The 19,455-nt window shown below is 47.8% G+C and overlaps 1 protein-coding gene across 1 annotated transcript in view; it reads right to left on the reverse strand.

Moving 5' to 3' along the window:
• Window positions 1–235: 235 nt before the first annotated feature.
• The window catches only part of LOC149339302 (uncharacterized), a 148,107-nt gene continuing 128,887 nt past the window's right edge, over window positions 236–19,455 (reverse strand). The window contains exons 4-7 of the mRNA XM_089550911.1: window positions 7,239–7,295; window positions 3,360–3,383; window positions 1,765–1,864; window positions 236–373 (exon numbers count right to left, since the gene is read on the reverse strand). Coding sequence (XP_089407037.1) covers window positions 1,788–1,864; window positions 3,360–3,383; window positions 7,239–7,295 — 158 coding nt within the window. The 3' untranslated portion in view covers window positions 236–373; window positions 1,765–1,787. The remainder of the gene's footprint in view (window positions 374–1,764; window positions 1,865–3,359; window positions 3,384–7,238; window positions 7,296–19,455) is intronic.

Below are 19,455 nucleotides of genomic sequence, written 5' to 3' on the forward strand. Positions count from 1 at the left end.
TAATCAATCAGTGCTTCGCGAATAGCCTGACAAGCAAGTGCAACAAAAGAAAACAGTTTCAGGACACGGAGTGTTACACTCTACGCTGGGTTACACACTGTACATGTCTGGCATGGGACGCCTCTTTGGTCTCTGCTGTGAGAAATACTTGTCACCCGAGTTTCCGTTTTCTAGGATAGCGACTTCAGGTAGATTTTAAAAAAAGATGACGGGTTTTAGACGAGTGGCGATCAGCCGTGAGAAACGAGAGAGGAAGGCACGTCTTGAAGATATCTTGCGACGTTCCCTTCGCGGTGAGAGAGGGGGTTCGAAGGTCGTTCCTTTTGCTGAAGACTCTTCTGGACTTGTTCGCTGGACGAAAGTGGTGACTACGCTGTAGTAAAATAGAAAGAAAGAGAAAACATGCCGTTACATGTTAATAACCGTCCCACCGTCGTGCGGGCTGAACTACGTAAATATAAAATCAACGAAAAAAAAATGTAAAATTAGCGTGGAATGCTGAACAGTGCAAAAGGCCGTGCTGACCTTGTATGCAATGTAGTCGTGATAGAAAAGGTAAGCTGCTTTTCTACTTAGTGTTCCAGATCCATGTATGAAATGATTCGTCCGCAGGACAGAAACTTCATTATTTTGCGGAAAACGGAAGAAAACCACTACGACGCCGACGGCTTATCGACTGAACCAGCTGAAATACGCTCTCGCGTAATACAAATGTGCGTGATGGCGTGCATTCTTACGACTCTTTCGCGTCCCTCATATGCGTACTCATATGCCTGCATATTGTAGTCTTTCATATCTCTTGCATTGAAAGGAACGAGCCTACCAGCATGGCACTTAGACATCGTTTAGACGTGTTAGCTGACCGTCTAATTCTCAAACAGAAGTGAAGGCGATTTGGCGGGGGGGCAAGTGGATTCCAGACAAACAAACGCTATTTCCAAAGAGCTTAAAATGATTCCATAGTAAATTTGACGATACGGTGCGACAGGTCTAGGACAATGTTTCTATAACGTATGGTTATTCAGAAAGGATATTTTAATATTAAGTTCACAGAGTATAGAACCGCAGTGGGTACTTTTCCCGTAGGGATATACGAAATTAATTTTAGACCTTACCCCATGTCCTGAAAAAAAAAAAATCATTCTGCTGTTCTCCTCAAGCATAAGAGTTGTAGACAATGCAAACTAATCAACTGCATTACACAGATATTGTAATTAACGTACGTTATTAGTCTGCTACAAGTTTAGGCCTCCTTAGTTCCTACCGTTTCGCTCCGTGCAAGAGTAAGCGAGAGATTCTTCTGTTAAGAGGAAGGTACACAGGCTAGCCACGACCGCATGGCTTCAACTTTGATCCCCTACCCTGCCTTACCTTGCCCTGCCTTGCCCTGCCCTCGCTACCCTATTCTGCCCTGCAGTACACTTCCCCATTCTGTCCTACAGTACGAGTACACTACCCTACTCGATTCTACTCGACTTTGCGTTAATTAAATAGCAGAAAAGGAGAAGAAAGAAGCACGATCAGAACTGACTACATTTTAAAACCGCCTTATCGCCCTTGTAAAAATCCCGCCAACGTTCCAAACTTTCCTCTTTCCGAGAAGCACCTTTCACGAGCCCCAAGAAGTTGTGGATAAAAGTTTGAGCGTTTCGAGTCACAGTGCAGGGTACAGAAGCAGGGAACGCAATTTATCAATCTGCCCTGGCCGCGCCAACGCCTCAGCCCTTGCAACAACCCCAACAACTTGAGCTCTGGCGAGCGTACCTCAATAACAAGGCAGCACGCGGCTAGGAGAGCCGAAGGATCAGGCACAGAAGCAAAGTCAGCAAAAGTGGCTTCAGGCAGCTGGTCGAGTTGATGATGTCTGCAAGAACCAGAACGGGATTAATTAATTATAAGTAATCAATGTATAGCTTCGCTGTTCTCGTTCGCGTGCTTTAATTCTGGTTATTCCACAACAAACAGTCTGGAAACGTTCACGGATACTAAAAAAACTTCTGAGGCTGGCATTGCGGCCTCAGTGCTTCAGCAAGAAAGCAAAACCTGAGCAAGAATGAGCTCAAGATTTAAATAGTAAAGCGCATACGAACATGCAAAAAAATATGTAAATGATGAATTTCTACTAACTAGAATGATTAGAGCGGGGTCACAGATCCCCTCTACAACCAGCGGTATCATGAACAACCCAGCCTGACTACTCTGAGTTAACAATTAGTAACTTTTAACAACGCGCACTCATCTTCAGCTAATTTTAATAAGGTGTGCCTCATGCCTTTGCACTGGGTCCGCTTCTTTTTATTGCCTATATTAATAAAATAACCATGGTTACAGATAATACTTCAGTTAAATTGTTCTCTACCAAGCATAGCCCTACTATTATGATACATTCCAGCGGCTAAAAAGACACGGACGAAGGTAGACGAGACAGGACGAGCGCCGGACTTCAACTGAGGTTTATTTCACAAACAGCGATAATATACAAAAGGGGGCGCAAGGAAAAGTAATCCGTGACAAGATTAACCCATAATCAAAAAAGTGCAGAAGGCTCCTTTGCCATGCCACTCATGTTTTCCACATCGGCGCACCTACTATCTATCGCCTACCTGGCTGAATCCACCCGTTTGCCTTCAGGTAATCTATTTCTTTTTTGTTTAGCGCCACAGAAGGGCTGCTGACGCAGTTTTCTTTGTCATTGAAAATACTGAACGCTTCAAAAATTTCTCGGCTCTTTTGAGTCTTAAATCTGCGCATCACAATTGTCCTTTCTAAAAACGCCTTACACGTCTTAAACGTCTTTTTAGCCGCTGGAATGTATCATAATAGTACTACCAACCAACTAGCCCAACTTTCTACGCTTAATGGCATAGCCCTATTTCTGCGCTTGGATGAATGCTAATGAGTAATTACTCCCTTAATTACTGCAAATCTGCTCCACATTTGGGGATTCCTCTAAACATTGGACCGACACTGTCCCCTCAATTCGCTCTCGTCCTACCATATGCTAGCCGTTCTGGTTAACTCACTTGGTAGAGCGACTACCCCAGTGAGGTAATGGTCCCGGGTTCGAACCCCGTAGCAAATCGAATTTTCTTCAACTACGAAGTTTCTCTGGAAGCTGTATAGCTTTCCTTTGTAGTTGTAAGGCTGGAAGGATGCTAGTGAGTAATTACTCCCTTACAAATCTACTCCACCTTGGGGGTTTCCCCCAAACTTTGGAGCTAGCACAGCAGTGTTATTTGTAATTTCAAGGTCTGAAGAGACAAGCACACGCGCGCAAGCATACACGAGTGGAACGACGACATAGCAGCCTCTGGAAGATGGGCTGAATTTAAGAAATAGCAGCGATTATGGCTACTCACTTTCGTCCGTTTCGGGCGGCGCACCTGCATCAAGAAAGAAAAAAAAAAGAAATGAATTTTAGCCCCAGACAAAATGAAGAACGAGCAAGGTATCAAATGAATGAATGAAATACGGGAGAAAAAAGTTTAATGATATGAAGAAAGAGTAAAAAGGAAGAATCTGATCTCGCACGCCAGCAATTGCAGCCTGTACAGGTAGACAGCGTAACAATTTAGCTCGCTGAATTATTATCAACCCTGGCCGAACATGACGTCATATTCCTGCCACTACCAGTTTTAAACACGATGCAGTGCACATTACGATAACGATACCAGTCACCGTTTCACTTCCTGCAACATCTGGGTTTTAACTCATTTTTTCACCACCAGCGGACACTGCGTTTCCCAAAGAATAAACGAAGATGCGGCCATTAACGTGACCAACGGGTCACCGTTAATTTCAGAGCTTGCAAGCAGCATCGCAGGCATGTCGCGAATTCCTCCCCGAATTCGCGTCCCTGTAGAGTAACGAAATTGACGCGATAGCCACTGAACTTTGCCTGTTCGCATTCATTTTACTGCAGCACGCTTCATAACGAAATTAGCGCCAGCATCGCGGAGTGTATACCAACAAAGCAAATGTGCTTGCCATACTAGTGCGTTCGTGCTCGGGCAGTTTATTTTCAGCGTGCATCAACAAGCTCAGCAACGCATCGATAGATTTTCCTTCGCACGAGAGGCGCGCGCTTGCGTCAGTTGACATGTATACACTCTTCCGAAAGGCAAAGACACAGAAAACATCCCTTAATCAAGCCGCAGTAGTCCTGAAAGGACGGCAAACTCCGCGAGCTTCAGCGGGGAACGCTATAAGCATTGTCCTTTCGAGCCGAGTGACATTCAAACTCCGAGTGACATTTCGAGCCGAGTGACATTTTCCGCATTCAAACCAAAGACACGTAGAGACAGACAGCGAGCGAGGCTGAGCGCGCGTGCGCATGAAAGTTTCTCGAACTGTGTACCGTTAGCGACAACGAGACCGCGTGCAGTCGACGAACAGCTTTAGGCCGCACTGCTAATTTTGAATGCGCGCGACGAACGGCGACGATGAGCCGACAGCGCCGGGGCTCCAATCCTACCCTGTGTGTATACGATACACGGGGGCGCGGAAAACGCGCGCTGCTGCCCAAAAAGAGAGGGGCCCCTTAATCCGGGCATCACGCCGACGACGACGCGCCTTTTGTTCACGCCTTTCATTTTCGAGCGCGACCGACCCCGGTGCCGTCAGGATTTCGCCAGGTCGCTTCCTTCTCTCTCTCGGAGGATAGGGAGGAGGAGGATTGATTGCGTTTCGGAGGCGTCTTTGCAGTAAGGGTGAGGGAAGTAGAGGGCGAGGGAAGGGCGGTGCGCAGATAGAGGTGGTTCCGCCTTTGTGTTTGCTAACACGGAGGAGACGAAGAAGGCATGGCGCGCTTTCCGCAAGGTGGTATTAACGCGGATGTCGGCGGCGCAAAAAGACGAGTCGGTGTCACTAGTAAACAATGGAGGCCGGCGGCGGCGTCTTTGCGTCTCTTCCGCCCGCAGGGTGGAAGCGGGAGCTCGGTTTGACCCCTGACGGGCGAGCTGTCCCGAGGTCTGGCAAAGCTCTTGTCGGGCCAAGGGCTTGGAAGACCGCCGCTGCATCGGTTTGTTTGTGTACCGCGGCTGAGCATGCAATGGTTAGGCCTAGCAACCCGTTGCTGGACCTCCCACAGCCGCCTCGCTTCCTGTGCTGATCTTCTGCCAACCTGGCAGCTATAGTTGCGCGTCTCCTACCCGCTGCCCGCGTCTCCAGGAAAGCAACGGTTCGTGCGAGTGTATGTGCGTGTTCACTGCATGCTGAACCGGCGCCTTTGATATTTTCTGCTGATCTGGCCAACGCGATTACCGGAATCCGATTGACGCCTCGTCTTGACGAAACCGGATTCTCCTGCCGCATTGGAATGTACGCCCTTTAGCTTATCCCGTTTTTTTTTTCTTTTTCGTCCCACATCCTGCAACCGTCTTCCTTTGTCTGCCTGTCTTGGTGTCCTGTACGGCCGCTTCTTTTTTTTTTCTTCTTATTTCGTTGTTCAGGGCTGTATAGTGTTTCGCTTCTAATTCACTTTTCTCGTACGCACGCACACATCTACGCTTTTAGTGCGAGCTTCTTCCACGAGGCTGTTAAGGAGGAAAAGAAGCAACGTGCGCCCTCGAGTGTACGTGTTACCAACAATTCGGTCCGGCAGTGTTACTCGGATTCTTTTTTTCGTCTTTTTGCTGAGTTGCTTTGGTATAGCGTTTGCCTGTCGCTTTTCTTCTTGCGTGGGTTTTCCGAAGCGCACTGCACTAAGTTGAAAGTTTTCTTAAGGCGTTAGGAACTTTAGCGCGGTTTACTAAAGACTGGTTTTGCAAGAAAGCTCTAGCACGGTTCAGGCTTAAGAAATGGTTGTGACGGAGGATGCTTTAATGTCCGGTTCATTTTATGAACGGTGTACAACAGCGAAGGTGAGATGCCTCTGAGAGATATCTGTTTGATTAGTTAGAGGATGTTGTCGCTAACATGAGGTAATTTAACATTATAGATATATGTACACGTACACAGAAAAAAAAGGTTATCTTTTATGCCTCTAGCGCAGAATTCTTTCGACATGTTTGTGTACCCATAAAAGATAAAAGCTGTGATAAAGCATAAACAGCGTGCGGATGCCACACTCTCTTGCTAGTCGTGCTGGCATGTTCAAAATGCAAAAATGTTCAAATATGTTCAAATATGTCACTGTTCAAATATGTTCAAATATGTCACTGATGCGCCGTTCAGGAAGTGATCGAGCTTTAAACCAAACGTTTTCACATTTGGATGTGTATGGTGTCCGCGCGTTACACGAACAACGGTTTTGTGCTTCGTGCGGTCGCTGTACATTGAAGACTTACCAAATGTGTGGGTTCTATTTGTTTTTTGTGTGGATAACCTCCAGCGGTACAACAATCACGAGTAGTCTTTTTCTTAACGCTTCTCTCAGGTTTTATCCCTGGCCTGCGACCTGGCCTGCGAATAACTTTTCTGCGATCATTGCAGCCACGGGATTTGAAAAAAAAACAGTCTACGTTCCAGGTGAATGCTAACCGTAATAATTTCACCTTAGAAACCTTCTTGGGAGAGTAGTCTAAGCGCATTAATATGGCGTGATTCTCGCTTCAAGGAACACAGTTAACTGAATTATCGAACACTCCTCGTTGGGGGAGTCTTCAGGAAGGTCTGTCAGGACCGGTTCCGGGTATGTCACCAGCCAAGGTTCGCGCAGGTTTGCCGAATACTGCTTTGGCCTGCACTTTGTTGATCTGCAGTTGATCTATAACTTGGCGATGCTTGTGAAATCTTTCCAGAGCATCATGACGAAATTTTCACGAACTGCTAAGATTTTAGACAGCTGTTTTTCTTTTCTTTACCCAAAGATTTCATGTCGGTGTATGTCAGTAATAGACAGGCTCTCTGTCATTAGCTTCAAAGTGACTGTCCCGTTAAGTTCGTGATTTTGCAGCGCTCTCATATATTATGAGTTAAGGTGACTAATGATCACCACAAACAGCTACTAAGCTGACTGAACTATTCCGCTAAAGTTTTCCAGTAATAAGCGCGACCACAAAACGCGTGACAGTGATTATGACATAGGCGACAAGAACGATCACTAGCCTTCTGCCACTGCCTCATCACTGTGGTTTTGAGGGTGAGGGAAAGGGGAAGAGGGGAAGCAATAGAGAAGCAATACGCGTGAGTAACCCAGTTTGAGGAGAAGTACTCAGTTAGGAGCAAAGAAGGAACGGAACAGCGCAGAGCGCAACCGCCAAGCGATGAGACGTGATGCATGCGACGTGCAGGCTTACCGTGGGGGTCCCTGTTCATAGACCGGGCACTGTGGCTTCCAGCCCTGATTGGTCGCCCTATGAGGGAGAAGGGGTGCGCAAAAAAGACGTGCAAGCCACTCTGTTAGGCACGCCAGCTGTCAGCGATGTTACGAGAAAGCAGCACCAAAGCATAAACACACTCAGTTACTTAACATGAGGCGCTTGGCTCCAGTGTGCAATGTTTTAAGGGCACATGCAGTGTAAGAAACACCAACGCTCATGCACAGACAGCGCTTTCAGAAATGCACGCCCAATGTATTGTACACAAAATGCCTAACGTCAACATTTCGACCCAGATCTAATGTTGAATGACTGCAGTTTCGAGCGTGGTTTCCTTCAGGTGATTCAGTGCTAGTGCCAACTGAATGTCCAGTGCCCAAAATGGGTCCCATTTCTGCTCAAAAGGAGGCAAGACGCAAAGCAATGAACACTATTTAGGCCCGTCGCATATTTATACTCCATATAGGTTCGGGCTCGCGCGACGAAGTTCGTTGACCACCATTGGGTTTTTAAAACACTGCGTTGAAGTGTCAGAAAGAAAAGCAGCTAGGCTGCAGGACAACGTAAATTAAAAAGCCCGTCTCGTAATTTTGAGAGCGGGCTCGGTTCAAATATTAACAAGTACACAAGCACAGGTTTTTACTAGAAAGTACAAGTCTAAGCATCATCTGACTGTGTACTAAACAGTAAGAAAACAAAACTGAGTGCAGGCAGAACAGGAAACAACACCATCCGCAGCTGCTTTCCGCATCTCCTGGTCAAAGGAACGCGTCGACAGATCGCGAGCGAAAAGCAAACTTTATTTAATTTTCTTTTTCTTGTTCTCACATCGAGGCAGTCAAAGCAGTACATCAACAGCGGGCTCCACACAGGCAGGTGCGCACGGAAGTGGAGGCCACTCGTCATTCCATACGGCACCTACTCCGCGAGGCAGCAAAACACCCGGACGGTGTCAGCGCACATCCATTCAGTGAAAACGGCTCGCGGCCCTGCCAGCACCTTCTCCGTCTTCAACGATGCGGCGAAAAGGCACATCATCTCTCCAGGGCGAAGACAGACAATGCGGCTAGGGGGTCGTTTCACGCCTCCAGCGAGAAATGAGCGCAGCAGCATGCGTCGCCCTCTCCCTCTCTTCACACATAGGGGCGCGCGATAAGCGAGAGTGAGTTGCACGCCCACGGCGCGCACACAATGGGAGGGCGCCCCCTCCGGACAGAGAGCCCCGACATTGCTTGCTGCTCGACCGAACGCCATAGCGGCAGACTGAGAGGAGCGTCGACGACGCGATGACGTGAAAATTGACGTCTCGACGCCGTGGTGCGATGCTGATCTGCTTGCGACCCGCCCTCTGAGCCAGAAAGGTGTGGGCGGTGGTGGAGAGGGGGGGGGGATGCGTACGTGTGAAATTTTGCTTTCACGCTTTGCTTTCCTTTTCAACTCGACCGCTCCGGCACCTGCACTCAGACCGGCGCGTTTATTTTGCTTCCCGCCGTTGGGGGAGAGGGGGCGTAGCAAACTCTCTCCGGTGTCTACGGTGATGCGATAAGAAACGTCCTTTATTACTTGTCTTTTGGAGGCTCTGCTTCGATGCGACCTTTGCTTTCGCCTCGCCTGCATCTATAGACGGGTGCGATTAGAAAGGGACGGACAAAGATGCGAGGTTGTGGCCCGTGTCTGCCATTTCTTTCGATGGCTCCGAGAAGAGGCGCTTTCAAAAAGGCCGCCGCTCATAGGAACAGGGAGGCTCCTCGCTAGATGGCGATAGAAGACCGCGATAACGGCGGCGGCTCCAGACAAGCCGCGGCTACGCGGGTCAAAATCATAGGAGAAAGCGGCGCGATATTTCGTCGTATTGTGTCTCGGCGCGAAGTTATAGCGCGACGACGGCGCGGCACTTCTCACGACACTTTGAGCTGACAATCAAAAACTTTACCGCTGTGCTTGTTTTTTTTTTTTCGCCTCTTTTCGAACGACGGAATATATCGCCTGGCACTGCCTTCTGCTTGTTCTTTTTTCTCTATTTCGTGGAAATTGCATACAGGCGACACGCCTGTATTTTCCACGAGTCGACGGAGCGTTGCTGACTCTTTCAGCTCCAGTAGAAATGAAAAACAAAAAATTCGTCAGCAATATTAGCGTTCGAATTTGACTACCCAAAGAAACAAGCAGTATTTGTTTTCCTGGGTTGTGCAACGGTGTGAGATGTTCATCGGATTTACCACTGAGTTCTGGAATAGACAGCACAATGCTGGGACCGTTGTGTTGCCCGAATGGCTAGTTTTTAAACACAGAAGAAAATTATGTCACGGATCGACCTCTGGAAGATTCATATGAGCCGCATCTTGCTTACATTATTATCTTGCTTTCCCCTTGGTGCCGTTCTGAAGAAGCTGCCGGGACAACAGTCGATGTCGAGCTTATTCGATATCTGCCTCGAGCCAGGAGCTTAGATCTTTCAGCCACGCTCACATAGTGTGACCATGCTTCATCTTATGCGGCACGCACATAGCGACCTCCACGAAGCTCAGTGCTAGACTACAGGTATATCTGCTCGGTCAATTCATCTGTTAATTTTTATGCTACAGTCTTCTTTCTTACGCCTTGATGCTGTCTAAACGCCTTGAAGAAAAAAAAAAGTAGATCCCAGGTTTCCCGCTCTCTGCCTAGAAAAACGATCGACAAAAAATGTTGAGTGGCCAGTAGCAGGACCACCTGCATATGACACACGCTCTCTAAAGCGCCCATTCTCCGCTCCAAATGTTCCCTATGGCCATATGCTTGCCACGTCAGAACTGCATTTGTCTTTTGGCAGTTGCGAAGGCATAGGAAGCCTCGCAGGAGCTAAAAATCCGGCAGTGAGCGTCGTCCAGATAAACCATAGTGGAGAAATTCCATTGGTCGGTGGGAAGTGACCTCAGCAGACCAGGTTCTTCTTTGTGAATCCTCCACCTGGCAACCTTGGAATGTGCAGGCTTCACCTGCCAACCTTGGCAAGCGGTGTACAGAAAGAAGTCGGAAAGAGCAATCTGGGTCTCACAAGGCCCCGGTAAAGTCATCAATAACTTCAAATGCTATAGCATTGCCAAAACATAATAAACACAATAGAAGAGTGTGTGTGTGTGTGTGTGTGTGTGTGTGTGTGTGTGTGTGTGTGTGTGTGTGTGTGTGTGTGTGTGTGTGTGTGTGTGTGTGTGTGTGTGTGTGTGTGTGTGTGTGTGTGTGTGTGTGTGTGTGTGTGTGTGTGTGTGTGTGTGTGTGTGTGTGTGTGTGTGTGTGTGTGTGTGTGTGTGTGCGCGCGCGCGCGCGCGCGCTTTCTACTTACTGCGCCAAAAATCAGGACAAGTGTCCATGGTGTCAAGCTAGACCCACCCTATATACCACATCACATGGGAATGTCAGCAGATAGATGCAGCAGCCAAAGTAAGAAACCCAAGGGTAGAGCAGTAGGAGATGTTGACCAGCATCCGCTGTAAGATCCAGAAAGATCTAATAGAGCGAGCTCGAAGGGCAGCAGAAGCCAGCGGTGCCCTGGAATAAGGGCAGCCGACCATTGGCATAGGTGGAGCAAGTCGCTCTAATAGATCCAGATGACGTCAACGGAGACGAAGCCATCATGGGCCAACCAACATCACAAAGCCAAATAACGCTTTTCACTCACCCGCGGACTAGAAGAAGGCGAAGCGGGCAGTGGCGCGGGCAGGAGCGCTCGCGTTAGGACCGCATGCCATTAAACCATGCCACTGCCATCCTTCATGTCGTTCTCTGATCACCAGCTTGCCGTCACATAATAATATCTTCTTATTAAGGCGAAAGCCTTTAACGCCTCATCGTTGTCGACAGAAGGTTTTCAGCAGAGGTGTCACGCTTTTCGGTTGGTCGAAATGCTTATGACGTCAGAATGCGCGGATTCGAAGTAACGAGGTCACTCACGGATGCCTCACGCCCCCTCTCGGAGAACACGGCAACTAATAAAATAGTTGTCGTCCGCTCCGACAGGTGGCGTAAGGCGTCCGTGGGTGACCACATTACATACCTCATTACAGCGGACAGAGTCACGGATGGAACCGAACTCATCGAAGCAAAGAGTGAGTCGTGCTAAAGAAGCAGTCAAAGTCGGCAGTCAAAGTGTGTAGTCAAATAAAGCACTAGTACAGCACAAACAGTCTCGCAGTCAATTCCAAACAGTGCGCCAGGAAAGGCTTTCGCCTTGCACCACTTTAGAGAGCCAAAATGCCCTCAGAATTTTTTTGGCGCGCACTTATATTGCCCGGTAACATTAATTTCCCAAAAGAAAGGCGCTTCCACCTGAACAGCAAAGCTGCTCTGTGCTCTTTCTTTTTCTTCCTTTAAATGATTAATAAGACTGCAAAGGGGACAAGAATGTACGCGCTCTACAATAGCAGAAATTTAACTTTGTCTTTCTGCTTATTATACGAGAGGCCGATTGAGCGGAAGCACCGACGGTGCTATGCGATTAGCGAGTAGCGCCTTGGGGCTAGCTCTTGTATGCCTGAGGGTTATCCGCTTACAACCCGGTCGCATCTCAGCGCTGTTCAGCAGCTCAACATTCAGTGCCACGCAGAAATTCCCCGAACTGCAGCGATTCTAGCGGCTGCAGTTTTCGCAAAACCATTCCTTTTTCTTTGGCAGTCGCGAAGTTCTGGTATCAGAATTCACTGAAACTTACTGCGTAACGATTAAACAAAATATGAAATAAAACTGGGGCGGGAATGTATATAACACGTGAACATGGAATGTTACAGTGTATGTGTGTTCATGTAGCGGGGGGGGGGGGGGGGGGGGGGGGGTGTGTAAGCTAGAAGAGGGAAGGGAACCGTCGCACCCTTTTACCTCTCTCATCTGAAATGTGCGATGGGAGATCACCAAGCGCTCACCATCCTACCCCATTCGACTTAGTGAAGGCATCTGCAGAACGTAAAAGACTCCGCCTTTAGTTTAGTTTGGTTTTGTTGGGATTTAAACGTCCAAAAGAGACCTCCTCCGGCTACGAGGAACGCCGTAGTGAAGGGCTATACGGAAATTTCGACCACCTGGGGTTCTTTAACGTGCACTGACATCGCACAGGTACACGGGCCTCTTGAATTTCTCCTCCAAAGAAATTCAACCGCTGCGGCCGGGATCGAACCCGCGTCTTTCAGGTCAGCAGCCGAGCACTAAAAGCACTGAGCCACCGCGGGCGGTCGCAGGTCGCAGCTGAAGAAGGAATTACTTTCTGCCGACGTATCGAATTTGCTGAAGCTGCTTCTGATGAATTCAATTTCGCGAAGAGATTTATAGCAAAATGTGAAACATGGATATATGGTCACTTCGAAGCGGTGGCAGGTGTCATCGAGACAGGCGGTTAAATGTCAAGAAAAGACAGAAAAAAATAAGAGAATAAGAGACTCCGGCTTTGAGAGACTGGACAGTGCCAGGAAGTTTTCGTGGAGAAGGCCGGAAAACTTTTACGACTACAACTGCTAGTAAAAATATAATTTTCGATATGACAGAACTAAACACTGCTTGTTGGTGTTTCGAAGATCAGCCACTAATGCGAAATCTGCCGGCAATTAATATTTTAACCATTTCCGACCATCAACAGACTAACAGGGAAGTTTTGAGCCCTGTTTTCAATTACTGATCTTTAAGGTCATGTGACATAATGTCTAGCTCTAAAACATGAAAAAATTAAATCCTGCATTAAAAAAAACATACAAATTTGTTGGTTGTTTATCGATAAACTGCCACCACAACAGAGATCAAAGTTGCATCAAGCTAGTGGAAACGTATACTTTGTATGAAAAAATGTAAAGCATTTTCCTTTCCATGGTCAGACACAAGTAAATGACGCATTTAATTCTTGCAGCGCGGAGGAGTCCTGTGACGTCATCCGGGAAGTCTTACAATAAAGTTTTCAACAACAACAATGCGCCCTTTTGATGAAGCGCTGAGAGGTACATTTCTGAGCGTTTTCTCGAATTAGCTAGACAGATTTATTTCCTGAGCTTAAAAAAGGTGTGGTCTGGGTCAGAACATGTACACTTGCGCCTTAGTATCTAAAATAATTTTTATGCACCCACTATTTCTACGGGTCGCGACTAGGGTGTGCGAATATCAAATTCTTCAGAATACGAAATCGAATACGAATACTTGCTCCGATATCGAATCGAATATCGAATAATCAAGGACAGACGCATTTAACCACTACAAAAACATCTATTTGAGCACCCAAGAACATCACAGTTCAACTATCGATGATTAAATGAACACAAAAGGTGTGTGTGGCTGCACAAAACGTATCAGTCTCGAACATTATTTTTAGAAGAGTGGAAATATCTGAGAAGATGGCTGGTACACAGCATTGATTAAGGCTAGCTTGCCATCAGCACGAACGCGCGTTGCTGGGATGAACATAAAAGGTTGTCGTGAAGGAAAACCCGCTGCTCCACATTGTCAGCAGAAGTAGTTCCCTTCTAGCTGAAACGACTCCTCCAGCCACAGAAAATGTCATCTCACTTGGCACTGAACTGGCACGCATTGCGAGGTACTTCGTGCACAGCTACTGACTATACCAGCTTCGCAGGTATAGCCACAAATAAGCTCACCAGCGCAGTCAGCTATGGCCCTTGGAGGAAGGAATGCGCATTGCTCTGGGCGCCGCCATGTTGTTATGTCTCAGTCGATAGGGCTTGCGGACCGAAATGAACGCCGGTGCTCACAATGAATATTCGGCTAGATACGAATATTCGCGTCGGGTCGAATAGTCGAGACAACAACGAATACTTGGATTTCGAATCGAATTCGAATACTAAAAATATAATATTCGAATTATATTCGAAAATTTCGAATATTCGCACACCCCTAGTCGCGACGTAATGGCTTAAATACGACAAGGGACGCAATGCGTAAATGATGACATGTCAGAACTTTCGCTATGTATAATACAATAATATATATCTGTTCACCTTTAAAAAAAAATTGTCGAGCAAAGTAGTGGTAACCGCCTAACTGACTATTAGGCAGCGTATCTTTATATCAGTACGCGGCAGCAGATGGAGTGCGGTAACCTTATGGTATACATACACTCCAGCGTACGTGAAATACACAGCTATCGAAGTAAAGCTCTCTGTGCGTGTCGTCTCCTTCTTGACTCGTCTCTGCGCTGTTTTCTGTAGTGTTTACTATTCACCAACTAGCTCAACTCAAGGCTTATCATGCAGCACAAAATTCACTTCAACTCCACAAACAGCGTGAATTCACATACAAGTAGCTTTTTCCCTAGACCACGTTTTATTAACGCGATGACATTAGGAGCCCCATGAAGCCAAAATGCGTTCTCGGTAGTAAAATTCGCCCATTGGCTGGAGGGAGGTGACGTCATCAGACCAGAGCATTCCCATTTGCTGAAGGGAAGTAACGTCACTTCCGGTAACTGCATCAATAGCTGCTAATGCTATCGGACTGCAAGCACGTGATGGAATTAGATGCCCATGTGGATTTTTTTTTCTATCGAACGCACAATGCACGTTCCAAGCAAGTTTGCCATATGGAACGCACACGGCGCACCCCCGCATAACAAAGGCTCGTCTAAGCTTGCGAGTATTCGACGCGACAGCCACAGCTACCTTTAAAGGGAAACTGCTTAAGTTTTAGAAACCAACACGCTTAAGAGGGCCGAATGTGTGAAACTTGCAGGTAAAGCATGCGAAGTCTTTTTGGACTAGCATTTGAAATAGTGACGCTCTTCTAGCTTCTCCGCAGCGCACAACGCCAAATGGGGGTGCATGATGACGTCATCGAAGGTATGGGTAAAATTCCAACGCATAAATGCCTACTTTGAAAGAAAAAAACCAACGCCGCCGAAAGTAAATCTCGCCGAGAGTTGTTTGACAGCGTCCAACCAGGCACGGCAGGGTGTGGCTGACGACAGCGGTAATTTGAACTCATACCTTCCGTGACATCACAGAGGACTTCCCCGCACTCCTTCGGCATTTTGAGGAGAAGCGGAAAATTAAATCGTCGATTACGTCACTATTTTAAATGCTAGTGCAAAAACACTTGGCATGCTTTACCTACAGCCTATATAGATTATAATTTTGGAATATCGCAGAATTATCAAAAAGTGAGGTAGTTGCCCTTTAATCGGCGCTTCACTAAAGCTAGAATGTCCCAAAGAAACGGTTGTAAATTGCTACAAACGGCCACGATTGCATAGCCACACACTGCGCGAAGCCTGGCGTACATCCCAGCTTGGTGTTCTTATCGGGTCACGCAAGAGATGGCGCCACTTTCACAAGATGGGGCGCCCTAGGGAAATCGGTCTGTACCTCGAATTGAGATTACGCCGCAATCCTGGGTGCATCCAAAGAGCGAGCTCATTTGCACTTACTTTCTTCCGAGAACTGAGTGCAATCAAGACCGGTGGATTTTTGCTGTGTTTTCGCTTTGCTTCCTTAATTCGGACGAAGAGGTCGCATACCACGCGTCGTGCAAGCTCAGACTCTGCACCACGAAGCTCAACGCGATGAACAAAAAAGAAAATGGAAATAAAAAATGATGTGAGCGAAGTATAAACCTCCTCCCGTTCTATATACGTCCCAACAAAGTGCACCACTTCGTCCTCAGCTTTCTTCGAAAGGCGGTCGATTCCATTTTCCACTAGGGCCCGAAACGAAATAACCAAAGGGTGGCAGACGACGGCCAAGGCACGACAGCTATCGCGCGCTTTTCGGCGGCGGATCTGCCTCGAATTCTTCTTTTCTCATCCTCTGTTATCGGCGAAAAAAAACGATCCAAGAATATACAAGAACAAGTATTTTAATGCGTTTCGTTCGTAAAAATGGCAGCGAAGAGTGTTGGGGGGTGGGTGGGGGGGGGGGGGGGGGGGGGGGGGGGGGTAAGAAGGCTTCGACAAGGCTGGGACGAGCCTACAAATACACCTTGAAGGGCGGAGCCGCGCCCAAAATGGGATTTAGTTGCCGCCGGCGGCGGGGGAGAAGGCCCAGTAATGGGAAAGAAATAGATGTACATCGAAGGAGGCCCGAGCGCCCGCGTCTGTCTTTGTGTATTTGTCGCCCTGTCTCGGCGCTGGATCTTCCGGGCGGGCCATATTCGCCGCCGCCGCCGCTGTAAGCGGAGCTTCAGCAATAATCCGTAAAGCTTTCGGGACTCCACGTGAGCTGCTTTTGATGCATGCGCGTCCCATTGAGCTGCCATGCCCCTATCGATCTCGAGCCTCTGTAGTGGTCCAACCCGTACACTGGGACGAACAGACAGGGCCTATCGAAGCCGGTGGAAGAAGATAGTATATATAAAGTGTAAGGCAATGAAATAGAAAGAAAAAGAGAAGAAATTGGTATTTTGACGTCGATAGACGCGGTCAAGAATGCGCGGTGTAGCCAGACAATGCAGCGCTTTGGCTGTTGGAAAATTGATATCGAAAGATGGGAATTTTCAAAAATTTACTCGCCATCGTTTGTTGGGGGCAAAGCGTAGCGTCAGATGAAGCGATTAAGGTGGCACTGAATTTTCCTGCGGTATACGTCTCATTTCCGCGCCTGTTGGCCGCTTTCCCCTCTAACCGCTCGCCTATATAGGCTGCGTGTTAAAACACTATGTTCGTTATCATGGGATAAATAAGGTCTCCCCCCCCCCCCCCCCACACACACACACACACACCGCTCGCCTATATAGGTACTGCGTGTTCAGACAGTATGCTCGTTAGCACTGGCTAAATAAGGTATCTTTCAATCTAGAGTACTGAACTGTTGCGCCCTATTAAGGATCGCACATTCGTCTGGTCGCGATAAACGCCCCTACTTCACCGCTGTGCAGAAAGGCCATGACGCTATGCAAACAGGTACAGAAGGGTACTGAACAATGCCAGTATTTTTCGCGCCAGTTAAATGACTGCGACGTCAGGTTTACCACCCTAAACAAGAGAGATTTTTTTCCACCGCCTCAGGTGCTAGATGAGCATTCATATGTTGAACAACACTAACAAATCTGAAGATATGAATGTGTACAGCTTTAAACTTCGGTGTGGCTGACTCAATCGCATGCGTCGAATTTATTCCCCATAGGCGCGGAAGATCGCTCTCTGCCAGTCATCGAAGCTCGAGCACACACACAAGTAGGTTTGTCAGGTAAAGAAACCCTTTTTGCGGCATAGTGATGCCAGTGGTGGCGGACGTCAGAAAACAGTCGAATCATGTTCACTAGTAAAGTGATGAAGTAAATTCTAATAATTGGCAACCCGACTATTATCGATAGTTGCATGACTGCAATTTGAGATTTGTACCCGGCCGTTAATAACAGCCATATCAGTTTATAGAATATCGAAAACGTGATTACCCTCACCACTGCGCCTCAATAAGTTTGGGTCTCAATAAGCTCACGCCATTCGAAAAGCGCGGGCTTGCGGAGAGTGAGAAGCGACATCTAGTGAGTCATGCCACTCCGTGCCGGACGTACCACGTGACAATCTCTGTACCGCCTGCGCTGAAGCAGCAGCGCTGTCTCTTTCACCGCCTAGTAGCCATCCGGACTACTGCCGTGACCTAACTAACGACATGACCTGTGATTAGAGAGTATCACGCAACCTTTACGGCGCGAAAGACTAAAGGCAAGAGCAGACGACTGCTAATGAAACGGACTGAGAACAGTGACCCTAACGGGTATAGGAGCCCTGTTGCATACCAAGAAGATCTAGCGTCCTGCAACATTCCACAGCTGCATACTTATAAGTTAACCCACGGGTTATACAGGTTGGGGCGCGTTTCTTGCACTTGCCGTGCCAAGCAAAAAAAAATAAATAAATAAATAAACAGGAGAAAAAGTGCGACGGCGGAGAGGTCGTCGACTGGCTCGCATTTACATCTCGGGTCGGGCAAATGGCGGATCCTTGTCGACATGTTATGCCTTGAGCTGGGCCTCACGTCACGTATATCGGGCGAGCGCCGCTAATGCAGTCGCAACACGGCGAGAGGGGGCGCGCGCGTGTGCTGCGTCGTCGACGGAGCACGGAAAGGCGACGAGAAAAATGGCGTTTGTGTATACCGCCGCGCACCTCCGCGCCGGTCCGAACAGATATCGAAGCGAAAAAACCATAAAAAAGGGGAGGGGAGGGGGGGGGGGGGCTGAAACAAAACTCGAGTGTGCCGTATAGCGCCTCCGACTCGAGACAAGGCCTTGTAATCAGCGGTGTCTGCCTTATCATCCCTCGAAGAAGCGGTGCGGCTGTCACGTCACTGCGAAGGACGGAAGTATAACTCAGACTCCTTTCGCGATATTATGTACACTCATATGCTGCACACAATGCCGCAAGATGTTAGAATCGTGGCTTCATCCGCAAGATTGGAACCTTCCTTTCAGTGTTGTTTGAAAAGTTTGCCGCCGAGATGTATGTCGTTGGTGGTTTGTGAAAATGAAAAGGTAGAAAAGAGAAGAAAACCCCTCTCTTGTCCCTTCTCTGAGCTACCTTCCGTGTATGTACAGATAAGATTTTCACTTGCATTCTACAAAGAAGTGAAGCATTTCTCGAGGCGTCCAGAACCTTTTGGCCATAGTTTCCGCAGTGACGAGGATGAGACGCCACCAACTTGAGTCCGCAACGCCGCCTTGCGGATTGAGGCGGCTTTTTTCCGGGAAGTTGAGAGGGGATGTAAGAGAAGCGAACCCCGTTAACGATAACGTATCGTAGTCTGGAAACGTCCGCGCCCGTGTGTGTGTTTGTGCGCGTATGCGTACAAGTATATACATACGAGCAAAAACTTTTATACGAGTTTATCTTTCCGAGTGCCGCTCAAAGGCGCCACTGATGAAAGGCCGACGGACGGCGGCGTAACCCCGACGGGAAGATATATGGAGCCTCGGGGTCAGATATTGTGCCCCGTCCGGCAGACGACAGGTTGAAGGTTCCTCGCGACATTTTGTTCTCTTTTGCTGAGAAGGTACGCTGCAATGGCTTCAGAAAGCAGCTCTGTGACCCCCGTAGAATTATTCCTTCACCTTTACTTGAGTGAAGGAAAAAGAAAGAGAGAGCATTAGTGTATATACTTTGTGTCGATAGGAACCCGCCTCTTGTCTTCAATGCTATATGTCTGTAATCGCAAATGTGAAGGTTCCCGGTCGAGGAAGGACTAGAAAGCATTATTCCCGGCGCTGTCGTTATTACTAATGTATTTTTCCTGTTCGC

This window comes from Amblyomma mixtum, chromosome 6, assembly GCF_055824585.1.
Source record: "Amblyomma mixtum isolate Tamu chromosome 6, ASM5582458v1, whole genome shotgun sequence".
NCBI lineage: Eukaryota > Metazoa > Arthropoda > Arachnida > Ixodida > Ixodidae > Amblyomma > Amblyomma mixtum.